At 42.9% G+C, this 23,916-nt stretch overlaps 1 protein-coding gene across 19 annotated transcripts in view; it reads right to left on the bottom strand.

Moving 5' to 3' along the window:
• ST3GAL3 (ST3 beta-galactoside alpha-2,3-sialyltransferase 3) overlaps positions 1–23,916 on the bottom strand; it is a 182,491-nt gene that overhangs the window by 35,065 nt on the left and 123,510 nt on the right. For all 19 annotated transcript variants that reach the window (XM_086902321.1, XM_086902320.1, XM_086902319.1 and 16 more), the window contains 3 exons: positions 23,437–23,500; positions 15,616–15,711; positions 11,141–11,327 (listed from right to left, as the gene is read on the bottom strand). In XM_086902321.1, the coding sequence (XP_086758447.1) occupies positions 11,141–11,327; positions 15,616–15,711; positions 23,437–23,500 (347 nt within the window). The remainder of the gene's footprint in view (positions 1–11,140; positions 11,328–15,615; positions 15,712–23,436; positions 23,501–23,916) is intronic.

The raw sequence follows: 23,916 nt of genomic DNA, 5'->3' as shown, positions 1-23,916 counted from the left end.
AAAACCCCTCATTGCCTTCTGAAGTTATCTCAAAGTGAGACTCCAGGGAAATTGTTACATTGTTTTTACAGCAAGAGTACACAGAAAATCTGTCTTCTCCTATTTTGGCATCTTCGCTGAAATGAGAAGCCAAATCATTTGTATATTCACTGAGTGTTCATATAGAATATATACAAATTATTCAGCATCCTCTAAGAGGAGAAGGCAGAAAGGTCAAAATAACAAGAAACTGGGAGGATGCCAGGAAGCTCCTGCCCTACTTTGTTTTCTAGACTTGCATTAATAATTGGTGTTTTACAGAAGAAGAGTTTTTAAGTAAGATTATTTAATATTCTTAAAAGATTAGAATTTAAATAAACCGCAATCCAAACAGAACATTTACATTTAAAGAGTTTTTTCCAAATAACAGAAGTACTTGGGCCAGGCCCTCTGTTTTCTGTCCTTGTCAGGTGTCGGCAAAGTTAATTTAATCAAAAATGGCCAGAATACAAGTGATGGTCAAGATAAAAAAAACTTCCAAGTAGACCTACCAAGCTCTTGTGCACCCAACAAACTGGCCATTTTCCTCCAATTTTATGCCTCTGACTAAGTAAATAAATAAAAATTAAGGCACTAACAGTTTTACAAATCTGTCTTAATTAAGAAGAGAAGAAACACCCTCAGACACATGGCATAAAATCACAACTGCAAGAATAGAAATACTACCTAAAAAAAGCCAGGTCTTTCCTGAATCCCTCTTGCTTACTGCCTCCACATGGCTTGGTCTATTTTCACTCCTGTTGTCAGGAGAAGTGTTTGCACTGAATAGCTGTGAGTGTTGAGGCAGGGGTGCTGCTCAGTCAGGAGAGGAAGGAGGTCAGGGATGCACAGCTCGCACACAGGAGCATCCTTCTCTCCTGCAGAAAGAAGCTGCCATTCCTCTTGGGCAGAACCAGAAGCACCACACACAGCCGGAGCACAGGGGGAGAGATCAATTTAGGAAGATAAAAGCACACAGGGAGTTTAGTTACCTCAGTGTTTATTATAGCAGACTGAAGATATAGGTCAACCCCCTGTCCTGGAGCCCTCGGTGATTCGAGGCAGAGAAAATGTTACAAATTGCTCAGACAGCTCTAACTATGCAAGTAATCCATGGAGCCTGCCAAGGAACACATGTGTTCCAGGCATAAATCGTCCAATCTATTCCTTTCTGAATTAACATCTGTCATCGTGACACCATTCAAAATGACTGAAGACTGGATCATATTAACAACCACACATCTTGGATAAATATTTACTGTTCAGACTTTCTCCCCCCACCTCACTTTAAATAAAAAATGCAGATAGCAAAATTCCTGGAGCTGTGAAAGGGGAGTCTCTTTTCAGCCACTGACAGAAAGCATGTGATTTTATTTACAAAATCAAATCTGTGTTTTTCCCCTCCTCTGTGAGTCTTCATACCCCACACCAATGAACTTAGAGCATCCCATGGTGTTGCAATGCTTTCCAAAGAGCTCTTCTGGGGAATTTTGTTATGCTGGAGGTTGCTCACCTCAGAGACTCCACAAAGCCTTCTCCCTCTGGATGCAGAAACAAATCTGGCTAATTGTGCCCCAAGAAGAGAAAAATTTGCTGTGACCTTTGCAGACAACTGGATAAAGCAAATAACTTAGGTCCATGACAAGCTGTCAGGTGTGTTACTGGCTTGCTACCCTGCTCCCCATAGTCAACAAATGGGTCACAGAGAGTGAGGACAGGGGGTCCCAGAGTCACAGAACAGGAGGGTGGGAAGGCAACACGTGAGTGCAGCCCTGTCCTTCGTACTCCCAGGACACACAATTTTCCCAGGTACTGGATTAAGTCTGCATTAAAGAAAACAAGATGTCAGCAGTCAGCGCTCCCCTCTATGAGTATGTCATCTGAGAATTGCAAGGACAGATTTCTAGGAAATTATATGTGTTCAGACTGATTTTATCTAGTTGAACTTCTAGCCACCACCCTCTGCTATTTCTTCTCAGCACAGCTTGAGAGGCTGAGAGAAATCCTGCTGACATCTTTCTGGACATCCTGCCTAGCAGGGAGCAGTGCTCCTCCATCAGCAACTTCTCCTTCCAGCCTTTTACTCTCACACTGCTTGAGTGGAACTTGACCAAGATATCCAGTCTTGATTTCAAGACATCAAGAGCAAATTCATCAAGCCTTTAGGGCAGATGTGGCAAAAATACTTATACTGATATAAATATTCTGCCTTTTTTGGTCATTTGCCTAGGTTCAGATACACTTTTTCCTACAAAATTAAAAAGTTTTTTGAGAAAAAATGTTCCCTCTAGGTAGAGAGTGAGACTACAAGTAAATCCCCCCAAAATCTCATGCATAAGCTAAATAAATTGAACTCCGTAACTAAATAAATTGAACTCAAATCTCTCAGACTAAGGGAGGCTTTGCAGACTTCAAATGATTCCTGTAGTTCTTTACTGAAGTGTTAACACGGAACATCTTTATTCTACTAACAGTTGCAGGAATAGCTGATATCCTCCGGGTGACGTTTCAGTTTCACTGCTGGCAATGTCCTGGCACTTTTTCTGTGTCCTGGATTCACCATGTGGAAGAACATCTGCTGCACATGTGGGCCATGCAATACCCTCAGCAGGCATGGGCTGCACTGGTGGTAAAGCCAAGTATGGCTGGGTGGGAGAGACACACACCTTGCTGCTGGCAAGGCCAGGTGGAGGTGAGACCATGCAAGTAATGGGAAAGTTGGGGGATACCCGAGAGCACTGTGGCACAAAAGGGAGCAGGACACAGATCCACAGGCAATCAGGCAATTTTGTTAGCTCTGCTCTTTATGGAATTGTGTGTTTCATTAAGACCAGCATCAGATTTGGAATTACTTTCTTTACATTGGCTCAGATATTCCAATCAAGGCAGGCAACCTGAGTTCACACACACTATGACCTTGAAATGCACCTAGCGGGATTTGCATAATGTTGGTGTCTGAATATTGCCAGAGCCTGCCAAAGACAGCGAGTGCAACATGAGCATCCTCCTGGTGCTTTTTCAAGACATCTGCACTAGCTCTTCAGCTGGCCTGCACATTGACTTTTCGAGATGTGGAAAAACTGCAACTCTAAATTGCCCATCTTTTTTGACTTTGGTTGAGAAGGAAGGAGTGATCGAATATCTGGGCGAGAGCAGGAACTGCTGGCTGGATGGCAACAGACATCAGGAAAGATTAGACAGTGACAATATTGGGAAGAAATTGTCTCAGGAAAAAGCAGGATGGGGAGGCAATCCCAGAAAGGATGTCCTACTAGGGCAACAATACAGTCTTTTCAGGGGTAGATCCTGTTTGGGTCTCTTCATTTAAGAATGATGCACATGAATAGAAACTAAAGAAATAAACATCTGACTGCGGCTCTTTGGTTTTCACGTTACAGCTGGGATTACTGAGCCAGAAACGAAGATGATGCTGTCTTGGCAGATGTGGGTTAAAGGTTCTTTAAGGACTGCTGATGGCTAAATGCTTCTTCTCAATTAATAAAAGTATAGGGATGTAAAAGATGACTGGTGTTAGGTAAGAGCAAGCAAAGCAAAGGACAAAAATAAAAGGACAAAACCCACCAATGGTGTGGGAAAGACTAGAAGGGCAGACACACCAACAATTTCTATTTTAATTTTATAGGGAAACTGCTTAAAAACTGAGCAATCAATGATGTCATTCCTTCAAGTATAGATACTTTGCAGACTTTTGATACCTGGATTTCTTTCATCCAGGAAATAGTGTGGTCATGGCTATTTTTTATTTCCTTTGCCTGCCCCATGATCTTAGGTGGATGGTTACAGACTTGTAGATATTAATGGCTACCCAATCCAGGTGGACAAATTTTATTGTCCAGGACACATCCACCTGGCAGTATTAAATGCTATGAAGACACATTGCAAAGGCACCAGAGCAGCCCCTGCCACCAGCTGATGCTTAACAGTGCACTTAAGACACACAGTGCATGCCTGGGTGGGAGCAGCTCTCAGCTATGTAGTGACCTGCCTAATCTCATTACGCTCTTGCATGCAGGTATGCATGAAGGGCAAGCTCCAGCCTGCACTTCCCATACCAACAACCTTCCTTTGGGAATCTGGCCAGGAAGTCTCCCCCAAGGCCCATGCTGCAAACTGGGTCGTTTGCCTACTGAGGTTCCTGAATGGTCCTCCCCACAGTGCTACCTGAAAGCTTGTTAAAGATCACAAAATACACAACTAAACTTTTCTCCCTCTCTTGGTCAACAGGAACAACATTTTATATAGCATATCTACATATTTTCGAGCCTCTCTTCTAACCATGACTGGAAAAAACTGGCTTACGTTCTCTCACAGGGCACCAGTGTTCATACTTCTCCTAAAATCTTCTGGAAATTGCTCTGATCTCCTAGGCCAGTGACAGAGAAGGATTTTTTTTTTCATATGCAAGTCTTCTGCGGTTCTCTTTGGCCATTCCCACCAATGCACTGTAATGGTGAAACAGCTCCTGACCATGACAGCACAACCCCCCAGGCAGTATGGGTTAGCTTTCTACACAGCCAGAGAGATCAAAACCTAAAAAAACCCAAACAATGATGTCAAAACAATCATACCAGAAAGACAAGCTAACTTCCAGCTACTCTCTGGCAAAGGAATATGGAACATTCTCCACAGAATGCATCACAGAGACTCTCCCACCTCATCTTCTCAGTCAGAGATTTGGTAGGAGCCAGAAAAGTCTGCCTCGTGTTTTCACTTTCTTACAAAGCATTTTCTGTGCTTCAACTTTTAGTCAGGGTTCAGTTGCCTTGACTGAGGCACTGAACCATCCTGATGATGTGGTAAGGTATTCCTTGCTACAATTCCTCCTAGAATTCCCCCACACTCTGAGAGTGGAAATGGTTTTTAAACCATGTTCTAAAGCAACAGGACAACCACCACTTGAAAGGCTTTCTTGCCTCTTCCTCCCTGCAAGCCTCATCATGTCCCTTGAACAGGCTGGCTGCTTTACTCACCAGCCATGCCTTCCTAAATTATACTTCTGAAGGGATTAGTTATAAATAGCTATTTAGGTGAAAACTCAAATTTGTGAAAGAAATTAAACAGTCCTTAAGCTGACTTCTCAATTCAAAAGCTTTTCTCATTTATGATGGAGCAGCTTCTGTTCCCTTTCAGATGACTCCAAGGAGAGCAGGAGGACACAAGGCAATGCCCAGGCAGGCACATCTCTAAGCAGATGGGCTGAAGCTGTGTTTCAGCATAGGATGAGGCACCACAAATCTATTATCAAGCTTTGCATTCACAATGCATGAAGAAAACTGGTAGTGGATTTACAGCTCCACCAAACAAGAATGTTATCTCAACCGTCCTTTAAAACCTGGTAAGACCCACTCTACACAAGACATATAAAGCAGCAAGCCCCTTGGAGGAGTAAAGGGAAAGAAAAAATCTGCAATTCAAAAGCAAACCCTGGAGTGAATCTGCCAGTAGCAGTGGCCACTCCATTTGTCACCAAAGGCAAGGGACACCATTGGACAAAAGCAGATTCTCCCTCCCTAGTGCAGACCCAGAGAAACCACCTCCTCAAGCACTGGTCTCAAGTTCCAAACAAGCCAAAAATCGTGCATGTGAATGAAGCTTTCCTTGGGATGGGACAGCATCAACAGATTCACAGCCTCGCTGTTTTCCTGAAGATGACAGCGTGATGGCTCCTCAGGTTTCTTTTAGGATGTAAACCAGCCCACAGGTAAGGCTATTTCATAATCTGAGGAATCCACAGTGAACTACAGGGCTGTGACACTCACAGGCTGCCCTAGCAAACATGCAGCATGACAAGGCCATTAACTTATGGAAGAAGAGGAGCTCTAAACCAAAGCTCAGCCGGCAGCACGAGAGCTGGCAGCAGTCCGGCCTTGGCTGCAGCACAGCAGCACTCACTGATTGTGCCAGGAAGGTATCACAACACACATTTTACCACAACTAGGAGAATGCTATTGGGTTCATACAATAATGTAGCTCCCCAATAAAAAGTTAAATAAAACCTTCCCCAGTGCCACATCCACAAGGTCTCTGCAAGCAGCAGTCATGTTCTGTGACACAGGAGCAGGGGCCGTGTCATGCCCACTGCTGGAGGTTGTTGGGCACCACTGCTGTGGGCCAGCTGTCAGAGACATGTCCCTGCAAGGGACAGACAGACAGCCTGGCATCACTCACAGGCAGGTGCTCACTTGCTCCTATGACTTTCACTATCAAAGAGAACTTCTAGGTGCCGCAGGCACTTTCTGCACAAGTGGCTCCTCCTGGCAAAAGCTGCAGAGATCCCCACTGGAATCATCCACAGGCTCATTTCCACATGAGCAGGAAGCTCGTGAGCTGCCAATTTCTAGTGGCACCTTTGCCCTCACTTGGCTGCTTTATTGCCGTGTGCCAGGTGTTCAGGGATGTGAGCCCTAACAAGCAAGAGAGCTCCCTCTAATTCACTAATGACAGCCAAGAAACAACCCTGGAATTGGCCTCAGTACTAGGCTGAGATGGCTGCTTTGCATATCTGGAGCTTGTAAATTCCTGTTTGTTTCAGGAAGCATCTACTTCCCATGCAATAGAGAAACTTTCAGCTTTTGACCACTATTTTAAGAAGAGTAATATATGGCCAAGCTCCTATGCCCCTGCAATTCCTCTGGTACTTTGTGTATTCAGAAAGAGTTTCTGTCACTGAGAGATCCAGGCAGATGTAGGAGGGTACAAGCAGTGGGAAGCAGCAGGGTGGATCACAATATATATAGATTATGTCTCTTGGCAAAAATAGCAGTTCAGGGGAAAGTGTAACTGTTCTGAGTGACTGTCCATGAGTAATCCCCCTCTGGGGATGCGCTGGCAGCAGTCATTTCATCAGCAAAGGGGTGCCTGGAAGTGTCACAGGCTCTTACAGCAATTATTCCAAGTCAGCACTGCCAGACCAGTCACCACAGACGCACGAACAGCTCACATCTGTGACCCTTCTGCAACAGCCATGAGTTCATGGAACTGCAGGCTCTGGGACTCCAACCCACTTCCTTTCACTTGTACACTGACTTATTAGGTCAGCATGGTGCAATACTCCCCTCTGCTAACCATGGCACCTTTCTCCATCCCACACTCCTTTTAGCTGCAACCAGTGCAATGATTTTCTCCTTTAGTTTATTCTAATGCTTGTCAAATGACTGAAATCAAGTTACCAGCATTTTAGTCACTCAGATCCACTCACTCTTCCCTTTCTTAAAGGCAGGTCTACATTCTCTGGTGATACACTATGCTCTAACTTCCTACAAGACTTCAATCTGGAGTGCCACCTCAGCCAGAACTCTGTGATGGAGACTACCTTTGTTTTGTTGCTGACAGTGAACATTTAGCCAAACCTGTCCTTTTTCTAGATCAATGTTTACTCTCAAGTTTTTGCTTGCTTCCAGATCTTTCTGGTTTAGTGTAAAATAAAAAGCTGCTGAGCTTTTACACTTCCTTAGGTCCATATTCCACTGTTCCTGTTTCTGGATATAGTGTCCCCCAGGGCACTAAGGCATCACACAGTTATCAGGGAGGCTGTTGCACCAGACTGTGTGTAACACATAAAATCCCCTGCCCCACTGTTCTGCTGCTGCTTCTGCATCACACTGATTCTTTTTCCTTATAACATCTCCTGAAAATCCTCCTCTCTACACAGCACTTACCCCTTCCTCAGTACGCAAGTGCTGCCAAAAGACAGCACGGAGCAAATCCCTCTCAGCTGCAGGGAGAATAAGCTTATCTGACCACTGACCCAGCAATAAATAACCACTTGCCTTTCATTTACTCTTTCTCAGATAAGCTCCCTCTGATTTCACTTACTCAAGAGAGGACTAAGCAAGGATCCCAGCCTGGAATCTCTGGTCCAGCAGGTCCAAGCTTCTCCAGGTGCCTGAAGGAATTCAGAAGGTCTCATTACGTACCTGTGACTGTACCATGGACATGTGCAGTTGCCATCATCAGTCACAAACAGAGGAAACATCAGAGGGCAGAGATCAGCCCATTTTTTTGAGGAATGTGTCAACTTTCACAGCAGTTGTGTTCTTCAGCAGAATGCTTCCATTTTCCTTTTCTTTTTCCTGAGGTCAGACTCCTGACTGCAGCCACTGGTTTGAAACAGGGACGAAGTCTTGCAAATGGACATGTCAGATAAGGAATAAGCAGCAGTGGCATACAGAGCTCTCAGGTCATGCAAGTGCCTCTAGATAAATGCAGGAAAGGAAGAAACTCCCCTTTCTCTGGAACACCAGCTGAGAGTGAAACACACTTGACACACAGAGAGCACTGGACAGACATTTGTCATTTTGAACTTACCACACACTGATTAAAATACTAACACTCACTACCAGAATAAACAGACGCCTACGAGCTATTCCCACAGCACTGCTGGTTCTCCACTGTGTCATTCCTATCTAAGAGACAGCACTTTGTGTGTTGGATTCCTCTAGAAAAAGCAGCTGTGTGAGCCACCTGCTTGCAGCTGAAGCCAGTGACAGCAAGATCTCAGCCTCAAGCAGAGAGAAATCAGACTAGAGCACAAGAGAACGTAAGACAGATGTTCTCAGTCACCTGGGCCGCATCCTAAAGTACTTGAACTGGCTCAGCGGCCTCAAGAGCTAGCATTGATTTCCTTTGGAACTTGTGTGGAACAGGTAGAGGGTCAAAGGATTAAAAAATGGGCAAAAGTAGTGCCTAGCATTAAGAAGGCAAAAAGGTGAAGGGAGTTGAATTATGATTTCAATTCCCAGAATAGCAGGATTAATTATATGTAAGCACCTGTAAAATAACAGAGTAGCAACCCAGGTGGATTTGTCAAGAGTGAATTATTTTTAAAAAAATTTCTTTATACAGACAAAAAATTACCATAGGGGAGAAGCAAGACATAAACTGGAATTTAGTATGGCTTCTGGCAGAACACTTTCACAAACATGCCAAAAGCATTATTGATGATACAACTGTGATACAAGTTCAGAAGTGGCCAAAAAACTATCCAGGAGGCTCAGTGGGCTCACTCGAGGAATGGAAGGATGTTAGTACTTCGGGGTCTGCCTAGGAACCAACGTTGTTTCGTGTTTTCATTATCAACCTGGATGATGAAGTAAAAAATATGTTCATTAAATTGCAGAGGACATGAATCTGGAAAGAATGGCAGGTATGCTGGGAAGCTCTGCCAAAGGAACTTGGCAAACTGGAGGAGTGTCCTGGAAGAAAGGATCAGCAGGGAGAAGTGCACAATGCTGCTCTTTGGCACGAGGAGCCAGCAGCACAAGCACAGGGTGTGGAGCGGGGGAAGTGGCTGCTCTCCAGCTCTTCCCAAGACCTGGAGTCTCCAGGAATCCAACACTCACCCTCAGTTCCATGCCACTGTGGAAAAGGCCATTGAAACAGTGGATGTATAAAGAATGAGAACTTTGAGGTTATTGAATTATCCATTTGTTCCTCCTTTTTGCTGTAGTCTGTACATTTTTGGGCACTGCTCCTTAAGAAAAAGATGAATTAACTACAAGCACTCAAAAGAGCAACAGGAATTAAGAGATCTGGAAAACATCACCTAAAAGAACTGGAAAAATCTTAGAATGTTTATTCTGAAGAACTGAAGGATAAGGAGCCAATCACAAGAACACTGAAGTAATGCACAAAACTCAAGTTCTTTCTGCTCTCTGCCAAGCTGGGCACTGAAGCACTCAGTTAAGAGAGCTGCAATCCATCTCCCCGGTCTAGAAGGTTTTAGCAGACTATTTGTTGCATCCTCCCATGAGCAGGGGATACCACAGAAGAATCTAGTGATGATGACTTGACTGCAAGCATCAGGTGGAAATTCAATTTGTTTTGAAGTAAACCAACCCATTCTTTGAGCTTCAAGCTAAACACCAGGAGTCCCTGGAAGTGCATTCAGATTGCAGGGCACTGACACTGCCAGGGCTTTCCCTGAATGAGGAACAAGAGCCTGACATAAAGCAAGGAAAATTACTTTTGACTCATTTATTCATGTTACGAAAGCCCACTTGTGCTTGCCCAGAGGCTGACAGGTAACTTCATCTGTCTGGTAGCAAGAAAATAATTGCAAGTTGGTGCCAGTGTTAGACAAGAGCAAAGTATGAGCCCTTAAGGCCCTCTCTGTAACAACCATATACAATTATATTCCCAGACTGTTTTATTCTGTATGTGGTGAGCTGCCAACCTCCTCTCTCTGTCTCTAAATACACAATATAACATGCCATCCCATGAATGCTAATTCATTTGTCTTCTTATTTGATGAAAAGTCATTAAGCAACATTTGAAAACAGATATATAAGATTTGTAAAACAAGAACTATACCCATTATTTATTTGGGATTTCCTGACAGACAAACCATCTACTGAATGAGAAGTCATTGATCACAACCTGATTCCATTCTGGATAGGAGAATTAAAGAGAGCAACCCTAATTATTAATAGGTCCGTGGTGCTTCAGAAAGGCACTCATGCAAATGAAGGGGTCAAATTTTTACATGGGGAAAGCAGTACATCCACCACTTTAGTGTTTTAAAATGAGACTTGATACTGTTGTTCTGGATGATACTTTAAGCAAACACAAATCATGAATCTCAGTAACTGAGCAAAATATAATGGCTTGTGCTATTCAGGAGGGCACATTAAGTCTGATTGTAGCCTTTTCAACAAGTTGTGCTGCCGCTGTCTCCTCCTCCCCTCCTCTGACATCAGATCCTTGTCCCCAAACTCCCATTTCATTTCTTCCCCTTCCCATTTCTCTTTTCCTTCCTCTGCTCTTAAATCCTAAGAGCCCATAAAATTCATGCAAAAGCTGGTCCTTTTAAATACTCTTTAAGATAACTAAAAATTAATTTAATTGTTCATAGTACACACTAACAGTCTTGAATAGCAAGCCTCATCTGTGATGCAACACAGATTACAGAGAGATGTCTTTGTAAAACATATTTAATTAAAGCTGAAGTCCATGTAGGTAAAGAAAGTCTTCACTTAAATGCAGCAGGAGACAGAGTGGAACTCTCCTCAGACCGAAATGTGGCAGATAAAATGGTGATATAAAGTCTGCCCATCGTTATTAATTAGGTGACCTTCACAGTGTCAGCTGACATCATTCTTACCACTTTCTCCTTGTAAACAATGTATTTCAGCCACTTGAAATCCTGCCATTTGAATCCTGCCAGAACAAACAGGGAATCCTTCTCATACTGCTCCATTTTCTGGATTGCACCTTCAGGATATGTGATCCGGAGCGTTGTCTTGCCACCCACATCTTTCTCAAAGCCCTTCACCGGAGCCGAGTTCAGCCTGCAGGGCAACCAGAGAAGACACGGTCACGGATTCCCACTTACACTCACATTCCCACTCACACTCCTGTGATGATGACACAGCAATCACTGCTGGGCAAGAGCTCCCTGTAGCAGCTGCTACAGTAGCAAATGTTAACTCTTGCAGTTCTTCATCGCAAACACTTAAGGAGGTTTGTACCAAGTGACGACAGCTTAATTAGAAGTTACATAAATTCTATCATTGAATATAATGTAAACCATTTCTGCATATCAACTCCTGTCATTTAAATAGGGTTGGAGGCTTTGGAAGAGGAAAGTGAAAAATACTGTCCTTGCAAATTTAGAGTAAGAAAGTAAGCATTAATATTTTAACAGCCCATTGCTCCTGTGATGTGTTGGTTGGGTTCTGCAAGGCTGTGGTGAAAGAGATGATGCAGCTCCTCATCAGTTTAACCAAACTGAAACTGGTCTCATTTTCCAACCCCAGCCCACAGCTTACACCACTCATCTTACCTGCAGTGAGGATGCACAGGGAAATAAGCCAACTTGTAATTCTCAAACAAATCCCCTAGGAACAATCTGAAGATGGTTTAATTCCCCACACAGGCCCACTGGGAGGGTGAGTTGCCTTGCAATGCCAGCACAAAGGAGGAGGTTGGGCTGGGACAAGGCTCAGCACCACTGCAGTCTCACAGACTCCAAGGAGTTTCTGCTATGGAAATGCATCCCACTCTGAAAACACTCATTCAGTCACACAGCTTTGCTCTTGGGGACACTGACTGCTAAGGAGATGCTACATATTTAGCTGTGCTTTTGTTAAAACATTTCTCAGGAACCAAGTTTTTTCCCTTGGAAAATCAAACTGCTTTGGCATGAACAGCAATGGTAACTACCATGATGTTAAAGTTTTCAGAATTTCTATTTAAAACAAAAACCCCAAAGCTGAGGAAATTTCATGTAACTTGGAATACAAATCTTGCTGACACCAAACATCAGCCTCTGATGGCACAGGATTGCCTGCTTGAATTATTGCAGCATTCTTGACTTGGTGTAGTTCAACATACTGGAAAGTGCTTATGGACTGCAAATTTTGCCATGTAGGAATGTTAATGAGAATCTGGATTTGTCTTTTTCAGCCTGGGTAAGCATTTTACATTGGAAAACTGTCAGAAGAATAAAAATATCTATAAAATCTGAAATTATATTAAAAATCTAGAGGAATACATTCTTATGGATTCTTAGCAGAAATGCTTACTTTATCATAAGGAATAAAATATTAAAGGAAAAAAAATCCTTGCTTTTTAGCCTGACTTTGAGGTAACTAGACCTGAGTACAATGCTCCCAGCCAGCCTGATCCTTTGTTTTTTCCCTCTTCATTCACACATCACTCACTTTTTCTGTGGGCAGTATTTAAACTTTAAGGTCTTGTCTCTTCAGGGCAGAAGACCTTACATAAAGCAAAAACATGCAGCTCTAAAGGTAACATAATACTACCAATACTCTGCAAAAAAAGCTAGTTTTACATATTTTCATCTGTTTTCTTTAGGATGAGGAGGTGTCTGCAGTTGTTTCAAATGTCACCGTGCAGCTCTTTGGCAGGGTTTTTCTCATCCCCAGCTGCTGGGTTCACTGTTTTGCTGCTTACTTTGTTAACACTCTCAAAACTTGGGAGCCCTACTTTGTACCTAGACAGAAAATAAATCTAGCATTTCCCCAAGTGAAATGAGCCTCCAGCAAAGGGCGGGAGTGTGAACTGCTGATGGAGCCAGCACCACCAAGGCGGTGCCCCGAGGGCAGTGTGGGCAATGGAGCAGGGAAAGTTCTGGCAGCCACAGCCCACATCCACAAAGGTGCAGAATCCACAGCTCCAACCCCTTCCCAGGCAGGATGCACTGGTGGTTATAAACGCAGCTGAATCTTGGAAAACCTCAATTAGGATGTCAGGCCTCCTTGTACTGCTCGTGGACAGGCAGTTTTCTCCACAAGAAGTTCCAGAGTGTTTTTCTCTCTGTGCTTGCTGATTACATATAGAGCTTAGAGACACTAACCCTGCCTAGCTCCTAACCCTGGCACCATGAAGATCCTTTCAGATACCACTCAAGCATCAACACCAGGTGAATCCCTATCTGGTTCTAATCAGGAATTTATAATACACACTTATTTTTGCCCAGTCTGCAGTCTATTCTAAGGAGGCATTTCAGAGCACTGATGACTGCTGCAAGAAGTCCTGCCAGGTAAACAGTGTGACAGCTGGGAATAACATCTGCACTGAAATCTGATAATGTCTAGTTAAAGAAAAACAATAACTCACTCCAAGCTCTTTTAGAACAAAGCTGAATTGGACTACCTTCACTGCAAAGAACAAAATTTCTTGCTGCAATTAGCAATCCTCACATGGCAACACATGAGGCATCAAAGAACTCCACATACTGCTGGATCACTCCTTTGTCCACAAATGTACCACTTTTTTCATTTAAATTTCACTCCCTAGGTCCCAAATATCATCCTTCAAAGGAGTTCTGCAGTGTATGAAAAAGGATCTTATAGTACATGGGACTTCCCCAGCTTCCACAGGAATAAAGCAAGCAGTTGGATACATATCCAAGCACCTGGCTTCATTTAACCTTTACAGTTGACTTCTCTCTCCTTTATCCATCCCACCAACAGCACAGGTGCTCAGCTGCCCTCTTATCCTCTCAGCTTGCAAACTGACATAGATTTACTGATGTGGAGAGAAAAGTTGAACTTTTCATTTAAAAATTAAATAGTGGTCTTTCTGATGTAAATCTTAGTGGGTGGCTTAGTCCAGATGGATTGAAACTGTTCTTTTGCTACTTTTTGAACAATCTGAGCCCAAGGAAAGGCTATAAACTGCATTTTAATTCAGCTCAAATAACTACAAGTCACCCAACTATGACGAGGAGTAAGAGCTCTTTGTTAACGACTGACAGTGGGATGAACTAGGAGAAGGGCTGCAAAAATTTTGTCCTGTTCTGAACAGCCATCCCCATGTCCAGAATGCTGATGGAGAAGCAAAGAACCATTCACAGGAAGCAAAGACTGAAAGAGATCTTCTCAGTCTTTTTGTCAAGAGTTAGAAGATATTTATGTCTCTCTGTATGTCCTATCCTTTCCTTACACAAGGGAGAGAATAGAGACTGTGCTAAATAATATCTGCCTTAAATTCTTTTATTAATCCCTTTCTTTCTTCTACCTTTAGCTAAGAATTTGCAATTTGCCACCATGTCTTAAGGTTGATTAATATTGAGAGAGATTATATCAGATACATCTCTTTTAATACAAAATCAGTTATCTTACTAAGAAAAAAAATACCAATTTAGACTATATTAAACCACTTTTATAAACTTACATTGCAGTTTATCTCACTTTTGTTATTTACCATCATAATATTTTTTTACTCATGACTCAAAACCTGATGGAAAACTGTATTTTTTTTTCAGGTCAGACTAATGGGTCTGTAGCTCCCTAGAGCACATCCTCCCTCCCTCCTACACACACTCTCTCACTCTCCATTAGTACAGGTATTATGTTTGCTCATCTCCAGTCACCCAGAACGCCTCCCTGAGTTGACAGATTTATTACTGAGAGTTATGACTAGACCTGTGATTTCACATATCAGCACGTTTTTCAAGCATTCTGAGATGGCGCTGCTCCAGGTCCTCAGCAAAAGTCCTAACTCTGACTGTGGTCCTTTGCACTCCCACCACTCTGCTTCTGGTGCCTTGGTCAACATTGTCATCTACCAAAGTATTGCCAATTTCTAGGGCACACTTACAGGTGTTTAATCACTGCTGGGTCCTTGCTCATAGAGGCTTCCTGCTTCCTAACATCCTTTGCTGCAGCATTCTTAGCCCATCCTAACTGTGAGGTGAAGTTCCAGGGGAATGCAACATGACCAAGAATACTCTCCTGAGCTACCACAGGGACACATCTGGGAGCAGATCCAACAGTGTGAATTACTGCTTCACCACCTAAGGGAATCACAAAAGCAGCAACTTTTAGAAAGGAGCTATGAAGGGAATGTTCAAGTGATATCATACAAGAGACCACATTCCCAAGAAGCTGTGGAGAACAGAAAGCTTGAGGAATGCCTTTATCCTTTGATGTGATCATTATTTATAACAAATCTTTCTAAGCTCATGTCTATTTTTACCTTCTCTGTAAGTTAATGCTTCTTCCATAGAAAGGGATACTGTCACTAATACAGGTTAAAGTTTGCCTGCATAGCAAGTGAACTGATAGAGAAACTGAATATGTGACAAGAACTGTAATGCCAAAGACTCACCTGACAACAACATCATAGTCATCAATTTTTAACCCTAATGACTTATTTGCAAGGACTCCACCATTTCCCACAATAATACATCGCCGGCAGCTGAGACTGTGGAAGAAACAGAGAAGTGATTTTTGTAACAGAACTTCAAACACACAGAGAACACATGTTCAGTTTGCATGCATCTGAGAACTACAGGAAACCTCTGTAAATATTAATAATTAAGAGGGGGACAGAGATACACTTGATCCCCAGCTCACCTCGTCATGCCCAGGCATTACATGTGATAAACTGCTTTCAACACCTCACACCACGTGTGGCCTAATGAGATGAGCTGTCAGGACAAGCAGCTCCTCTCCCCCCACACCCCTGATATGATGGGCTTGAATCAAACCCATCTGTTTACTTGAACCACCTCATTATTCATTCAGCACTGAAATAACAATAAACCAAAGGCTTAGTGAGGAAGTCTTCTCTCCGAGCAATTTTGTGAGTGCAGGCAGATCTTGCCAGGTTATCTGGGGTGTGCTCACCTTGCTGAGAGAGCAAAATTGCTGCTGTTATCATGAGACTTCAAGAGACAGAAAAACATTAAATGGAGAGGAAAAAAAGACCCCCACCCCCCCATGCCTGTCCAGTAGGAAACATATCTGGAGATACAATAGGTGAGGAAAGGGAAGGAAAATAACCTTCATTAACAAAGAAACAGGAAAGAGAAGGAAGAGAACAGTTTCTCGTGGAACCCCAAGTCACGAGAACTCTGCAGCAGATGTTAAAAAGTGATTTTGTTTTGAAGGCAGAGAGAGGACTTCTTTCCAGCCATCTAATCCCAAACGCAGCTGGCTCTTCTGGCAGTGTGCCTCCATCTCTGGTAGTTCACTGAAGGAATACGTGTCTGCAGAGCCTTTTTCGGAAAGGGTCCAAGGCAATCAGTTGTTTGGAGCAGATCCCTGAACTAGGCAGCCTTCCTAGTCCCAGGCACAGTCAACTGGTCGCTTCTAGGCTGTCCCCTCTGTGATAACTAAAGAGCCAGCATGGGGGAAGCTCTGCCTATGTGAGGTCCCTTTTTGCAGAGCAGGAGTGCACTCAAAAGACTCAGCTAAACTGTTGAAGATCACTCTGCTGTCAGAGCCATTAGCTGGAGACATGTGCAGAATTAACAGCACCAAGAAATGCTCAGGAACAGCTTCCCCTGCCCAGATAAAGTTCCCCTGCAGATCCAAGCCTTTCCGAAAGAAAAAAACTTCCTCATGCAGATGGACATATTAGCCCAGTGTCCCCAAGGGCTGAAGAAGTGTGTGTGTTTGTGATAATCAAACCACAATAGAGAAAGAATTTTATAGATAATGGCATAGCCAAAAAATAAAAACCCAGTTCTGGCAACAAGGAGAAATCAGACACAAGATCTGGTTCAAGCAGTATACTGTGACGAAGAGGGAAAGGAGAGGCAGCGCCAAGTACACCAAAATGAGTGACAAAGATGGTAACAGCTTTGTCAAAACCTTCAAGGAAAAGGTGCTGAAGAAGGGAGAAAGAGACATAGTTCAGTTCTGGTCAAGTGATAGTTCAGAAAGAAATGCACTCTTGATGATTATGACAGGAAAGTTTGACCTCCTAAACAACAGACTGCTGGGTGAAATACTGTACCTTCTCTACTCAGCTGTCTCTCAGCTATGAGTCCTTTTGAATTTTCTGTTTTGAAGAAGAATACTGTGCTGAAATCCAAAGGCTGCAAGCTCCAGGCACTCCACTCTGTCCTCTTCCCACTTACTGTTAGGATGTTCTAACCAATTCTGAATACAAATCTGCTTGTTTCAACCTCAAACCACTTAGTTGCTTTCTTTGCTTTCCTGCTAAATTAAAGCACCATCTACTGTCAGTAGTCCCTTCCACATCTGCATGAGATCCACTTACTGACAAAGCACTGTGTATAAACATTTGCCTCTCACAGGACAGACTGGTGAGCATGAGCTGCTGCACATGAGATAAAAGAACCAGTTCCACCAGCCAAAGCTGTTCCAGCAGCTTCATAGTCCTGTTCCCACACAGGACTCAGACTGATCAAAACCCACTCCTAATCTTATATTGACCATACAAACTGGAGTGAGTTCATCACATCTTGCACAGTATGACAGCTCTTCTAGGTCTTGAGTCACACTGGCAGTACCTCCCTGAACAATTCTCAACTTCTCCCCAGATCTCCAAAGTAGTGATTCTGGAAGACCAGCACGTGGAGCTAATGCTGCTCAAGGCAGAGTGCCTTTTACACAGATTTTCCTTACATCATTCCAATCCTCTTCTTACAGTCATTGGTTTGCAGAATATAATCCTCATCTTGTAAACATCACCTGCATTGTTACCTCTGTGATACCTGATTTTTGATGTGGCTCCAGTGAAGGATGCAACAAAATAGTCAAGACTGACTTGGCCTTCCTGCTTGTTACTTTCCCAGTCTTTAGTTCTGGCAAATTTTCCTAGTGGAATTTCACATTTTCTCCAGACTGGTTTTAGCCCCTGTGAACACCTGCCATCAGGATTACACTAGAAGTGTTACCAAAGGATTAATTCTCAACTCTGACAATAACTTTTTAAAGCTGTGTAACATATCCTATGCCTAAAAAGGACACCTCTAAATGGTGTAGTATAGAATTAGAATACAATGGACTGAGACAAATAACTAATGTGTGCCTCTAAAAGTTTACCTTTATCATTCAAGCTTCTAGGTAATCTAAAAATATATCCTCTATATGGCAAGATTTAATTTCCACAAACCCAAAGCAACACAACATCAGTTATGCTGCCATCCTGCCTCTGTCCTCTGCAGGATTTTTCCTGCAAAACCAAACGAATCAACTTATAGTTACCTCTTTATTATCTCCCATATTTCTTCAGGAATGGCACAACATTTGCTGTTCTATCAAACATTCCAAGAAGGGCTAAAAAGCAAACAGGAATAACAAAAAATTCTTTGTTTAAAACACTCTTCAGTGCTTACTGACTTTAAAAGACATATAATTGTCATTTAATATCCTTGAAGTTACTAATAAAAAAATCACAAAGTATTTCATTGTTGCTGTAAAATGAGACATCTTTCTATCTTTACCCCCAAAATGAAACAAATACTTAACTGAATGGTTCTGCCTTTACTCATCATAATTGATAGGTTAATCACTTTTACCCAGCCTCATGTCTGAACCACTCTTCTACCCTCATGATTCTGACATATTTAAATGCATTCTCCTTTTTCCTTAAGTCTGCAGATAAGATTTTTCATTAGTAACTTTCTGACCCTAAGGTCTCATCTTTGATCTTCTAACAGCTTAAATTTCTTTCAAATGTATTCTGTCTACTGATTGTGCCTGAGCATGGGAAACCTGCACAGTCACTGCTGGCTCCAGGCAAGTTTCTAGGTGAAGAAATACACAGTGCAAGCAGCATCAGTTACAGCTCAATTGTTTCTCCACAAAGAAGTGTGCAAACACCTTTGTGCTTGTTTACACAGTATGTCAAAGCCCTGTTTCTTTTCCAGAAGAGCTCAAGGACTGAACACCCCAGACACAGCCCATGTTTCAGTTTGCTACCAGGGTGGTATGAAGGACGGTCATGGACTTCCCACCACAGATACTCCCTAAAGCCCTAAGCTGGGAGCTGCAGCCAGATGTACAGACTCTTGACACAGATCCTCCAGGGTTCAGTTCATCTACACGAAAAGCAGGATTCATGCAGATTTTCTTGAACAATATAGAACTGTAAACACATGTATGCGTTGTAGTGATTCCTATTTCCTCTTCTCTCTTATCAAAGTGCTTTAGGGATTTGTCAGGGGAGAAAAACCACAAAGCCTTTCTTTACGCAACTTTGGATCTGAAGGCTTTGAGGAAAGATATAACAGAATAATTAAGAAAAACATCTTTAGGGTAACTGATGCTTAAGGAGGCTTAACATATTCTGGTTTGATCTAGCTGCTGTTACTTAAATGGGTGCTATCAACCTGAACCAGAGGGACATACACACCTCTCTTCTATTAAATCCCTTCCTCACCTGTTCAGGTAATATAGTGCATTAGTAAAGACTGTGATAGCTATAAGCTCAAACTCTCAGCTTTCTTTCATTACTAGCTGGAGGCAATACAAAAAAAAATAGTCAGGTTTTTATAATTATGTCTTTTCATAAGAAATTTACATGTCATCACCACGGAGATGTAACCCAAAAATTCACTGAAGTCCAGCCAGCAGATGGGCTGTGCAATTAAAAGCCAAGCCCTGATCCATTTGCAGAATGAGGGTCAGGCCACTGGAAGAGCCACTAAATCAAGCAGTGAAAATGCCAGCAATATAAGTGGGCCTGGAAGAGCCAATGGAGGGCAAGAAGTTTCAAAGATGGGGCCCATTGACATCTGTGAAAGGGAGAAAGATATGCCAACTCATAAGGAAGAGGTCAATGGTTCTAAAGAAAGTCCCCTGGATCTCCAAACTTTTCCAGACAAGCTCAGGGGTGAGCTGTAACTACCCTTCCTAACATGACTGCAGCTCTACCTACCCCTGTCCTGGAGCAGGAGCAGGTTACTATTCAACACAACGGTGCTGTAATAAGGAGTCATGAAGAAAGAAGGGTACCAGGTACACTGTGAACAGGTGTGAACCACAGCCTTTGTTCACATGCCCTCCAGCTGCTGCTAGCTATAACACAATGGAGGGATTAGTTGAAGTGAGCTGGCAAAGCTGTGGGATGATGAAAAGTGCACGCATACCCGGAAGGATCACGTTTGCCTCGTTTCAGCACCATGTCAGTACATTGTGTCAGGAAAGGTGCATCAGGATGCCCTTTAGCACAGGAATAATCAAACAAACAAGTTAATTTCCAGGGCTTATGAGAGGCAAGTGAATGCAACTTCTCAAGGACCAGCTTTGTGAAGAAGGGCAGAAATAGAGAAGCTTGGGTAGGAACAAGACCAAAGGCTTGGTGTAGAGCTCCTTCACCACACAACTCTAATCCTCTCTGCTTCCTATGCTCTCACGAACTGCTCTGACCTCACCTTTCCTGCCTCTCCCACCCTTCCCCTGGGAAAGCTGCCTTCAGTGTATAGTTACATGAACACTTATCCAATGGGCTGGGCAGTGCTCACTCTCCCCACCCATCCCAGCCTCTGCCTCTCCTGCTGCCATTTCAGCTCTGTGCCCACACAACTCTTCAGTGGGAGGGGAGCTCTGGAAATGAAGTCACTTGAATGACCTGGGTTGAGAGTAAAACTTGCAAACTGGAATCATCCCACTGATCCACGTTAAAGTCCCTTTTCAAACAATAGCAGCAGCACAAGGAGAAGGGCAGCAGCAGTAGCAAATATGGTTTCTTAGACTGGTTTTGCCAACAGAGAAAATATTGGTGTAACCCTATTCTGAAAAGATGGTGAACCTGGAGCCTTTTTCATGCTTCTAGAATCAGCCCACTAGACTTCTGAGAGTCTACAAGTGGAATGGCTCACAAGATCTCCCAAGCCCAACCCCTTGTACTTCACAGACTTGAGTTGTGTCTCTAATCCTTCCACAATAAGACATGTTCTCAGTCCTTTATCATAGAACCAAGAATGGTTTGGGTTGGAAGCGACCTCTCAAGGTCCCCTAAATCAGGCTTTCTCCAGTTGCTTCAAGGTGTTGAGCAAAGTGAAGAGGTCTGGACTTTCTCCTTAACCAGTGAGCAGGGAGGGAGTAGCTAAACTCAAGGTTCTGCCTCTGGCACACTGGTGCTGCCATGGAGGGGAATTGTTCAGATCTGCTTGGAGCTTGAGACAAGATGAGAAAGGAGCTAACCTTCCCCCACCAATCTTCATCAACTTTTTAGGAATCCAAAATGACAGATACCCATTGCTGCCAGCACTGGAATTCCATGATGACCACAGCTCAGGAACATTTCTGGAACGATACCCAAGTCTTCATCTGTGCCCTACTCACCAAGCTGTTTTACCAGAGCAGCACTATGGCAGCCTTAACACCTCCTACAGATCCCAAGCTCTTTCTCCTAATAACTCCTCTGTTGTAACTCCACCCATCTCCTCCTTTAGGCTCTCACTTTGTAGCTTGCCATCCCCAAGCCTTCTTGAGTCCCTTTCTCCCATATACACTTCTATTTTTATCCTTCCTAAGACCTGCTCACTTGGAAGGCCTTTGGGAGCTATTTGATTGTGACACAACCAACATCCACGGATACAGATTTATCACAATTTCCAAGGAAACAGTACTTCCACAAGATATCTGTGTGTTTATACACCACCAAACCTTGCTACTGCAATACCACAGAAATAGATGTCTAGACTGTTCCTGAGGTCTCATTTGCACTTGGTATCTCAGGGATTTTGCATACATTTCACATGTATTGAATGTTAGACCTTTCTTCTCTCTGCACCAAACACCTTATAAAGAACACAAACCAAAGTGAGCAGATCATGCTAGAGTAGTAATGTTTCAGAATCTCCTGTGAAATTACTTTTCAAAGGCCTGAAACTTTCTACTCCTCACAAAACAGGTGAGCAGCAAGGGTCACAATTACATTAACCTTCTCTGCAAGAATCTTCCACCTACCCTCTGTCATTAACACTAATTTCATATGAGCAGCCTTCTGAAAGAGTATATATGTAGATTTTTCAACAGATTAAAATCTTAATTCTCCAACCAGAATTGAGATAAACCCCAGATGGATGAGACTCAGTTGTGTGAAAAATCTCTAAGAAGGTCATTTGTAAAATGGTTTTACCTTCTGGACATAATTTCTCAAATTAACCCAAAGTCTGAGGCCTAACCCTATCTGGCACTGCTGTGAGGCAAGGCAAACTTCAAAGAAACCTAAATTAACACACAGACTGCAAAACTAAGAATAAGCTTTCACACAGGGAGTAACTTCCAACTACAGCACGCAAGCTCTACAATCAGCATGGGAGATGTGGAGACCTATGGAAAGGCTGGAAAAGCGTATGAACTTTGTTATGAAAAGTGGGCAGAAGGGGAGCTGGGCCAGGAAATAAAACCCATGTGTTTAGAAAGCAGGAACTGTGTTGGCAGCCTGGGTCAAGTACCACTGGAAAGAAGTATTACCAGCACTTTGAAAAGAGCTCATGTCCCAGAGTAAAACCCTCTGACAGCTTCTGAAAAAAACTACCCCTAATCCTGGAGGTGGCACTAAATCAAACCTGCAAGACAAGTGAAAGGAATGACAGAAAACCAGGGACAGGAACAACTAAAGCACCATCATTAGGAAGTTGATTGTAAGCATGCCAGTGAGTTTCAGAAACAACCTCTACGACAGAAGTGAAGAATCAAAGGAACTTCTTCTAAAGGCATCAATTCAAATACCACAGGACCAGGAGACTGCTATCCTGTTCATCCTAGCACAGCCTTGGCCAATACAACCAATATTCCTGCTTTGAGAGTGAGGTATTAGTGAAAAACATTGTTAAAATAAACCAGTCCCTTCTTTCCTTCTAAAGTTTCTTGTGATCCTGCTGCTTTGTCAGAAAGGCTGGAAAAGAGGAAAGTGTTTATTGAAAACCTGCTATTTACTTATTTGAAAACAGGACAAGAGGATATCTTGCAACAACATATGAAACAAAAGATTAGGAAATAGTCAAAAACTAAATACTTTTTTTCTATTTATGTCTGACTTAACAGAGGTCTCCAGACTCTACAGATTTACTATAAAGAGGGCTCAGTTTTCAGCTCCTGATATACTCATCCACATCCAAATGTATTGCCAACAATTTCTGCCAAAAAATGTCTAACAAAATTTATTTAGGACATATGGAAAAGAATCACTTCTACTCCTGTTCTGAAGGTCTCATCTTACCTGTCAAGAGCTGGAGTTAGACGATAATCTTTGGTTGCTGACAGGATGGCTTTGATTAGATTATCTGGGGAGAGAGGAAGAAGACATTAGGAACAAGTTCTCACTTCTAACGGAAATGAGAAACAATGTGGTGTAAAGCATCTGAAGCAGTTACTTGAAGGACCTGAAAGGTTCTTATTAGGAATGAACACTAAGTTGAATGTTTTCTCTGGACAATGACCTTCACACACAGCCCACAAAGACATGTTATGTGCCAAATTCTGATGCAGTGTGTAATTGCCTAGCATGGAGAGTGTCACAGGGAACAAGCACCGTACATTTTATAACAGTGATTTCATATCCACTGCCCTGAGATGGCAGTTTCACAAACATTTCAGACGTGAAAAGGCAAGCATCACTGTCACTGCTTGCTTTCAGAAAAGCTTTTATGCAGCTGAGTGGTGAACTGGATGCAGGAACAGAACCAGGTTAAAACAGACG

The sequence above is a fragment of the Cyanistes caeruleus genome, chromosome 9 (genome assembly GCF_971803275.1).
Source record: "Cyanistes caeruleus chromosome 9, bCyaCae1.hap1.1, whole genome shotgun sequence".
Classification (NCBI taxonomy): domain Eukaryota; kingdom Metazoa; phylum Chordata; class Aves; order Passeriformes; family Paridae; genus Cyanistes; species Cyanistes caeruleus.
Note: the sequence above shows the minus strand (reverse complement) of the source record. Positions and strands in the feature narration are given on the sequence as shown.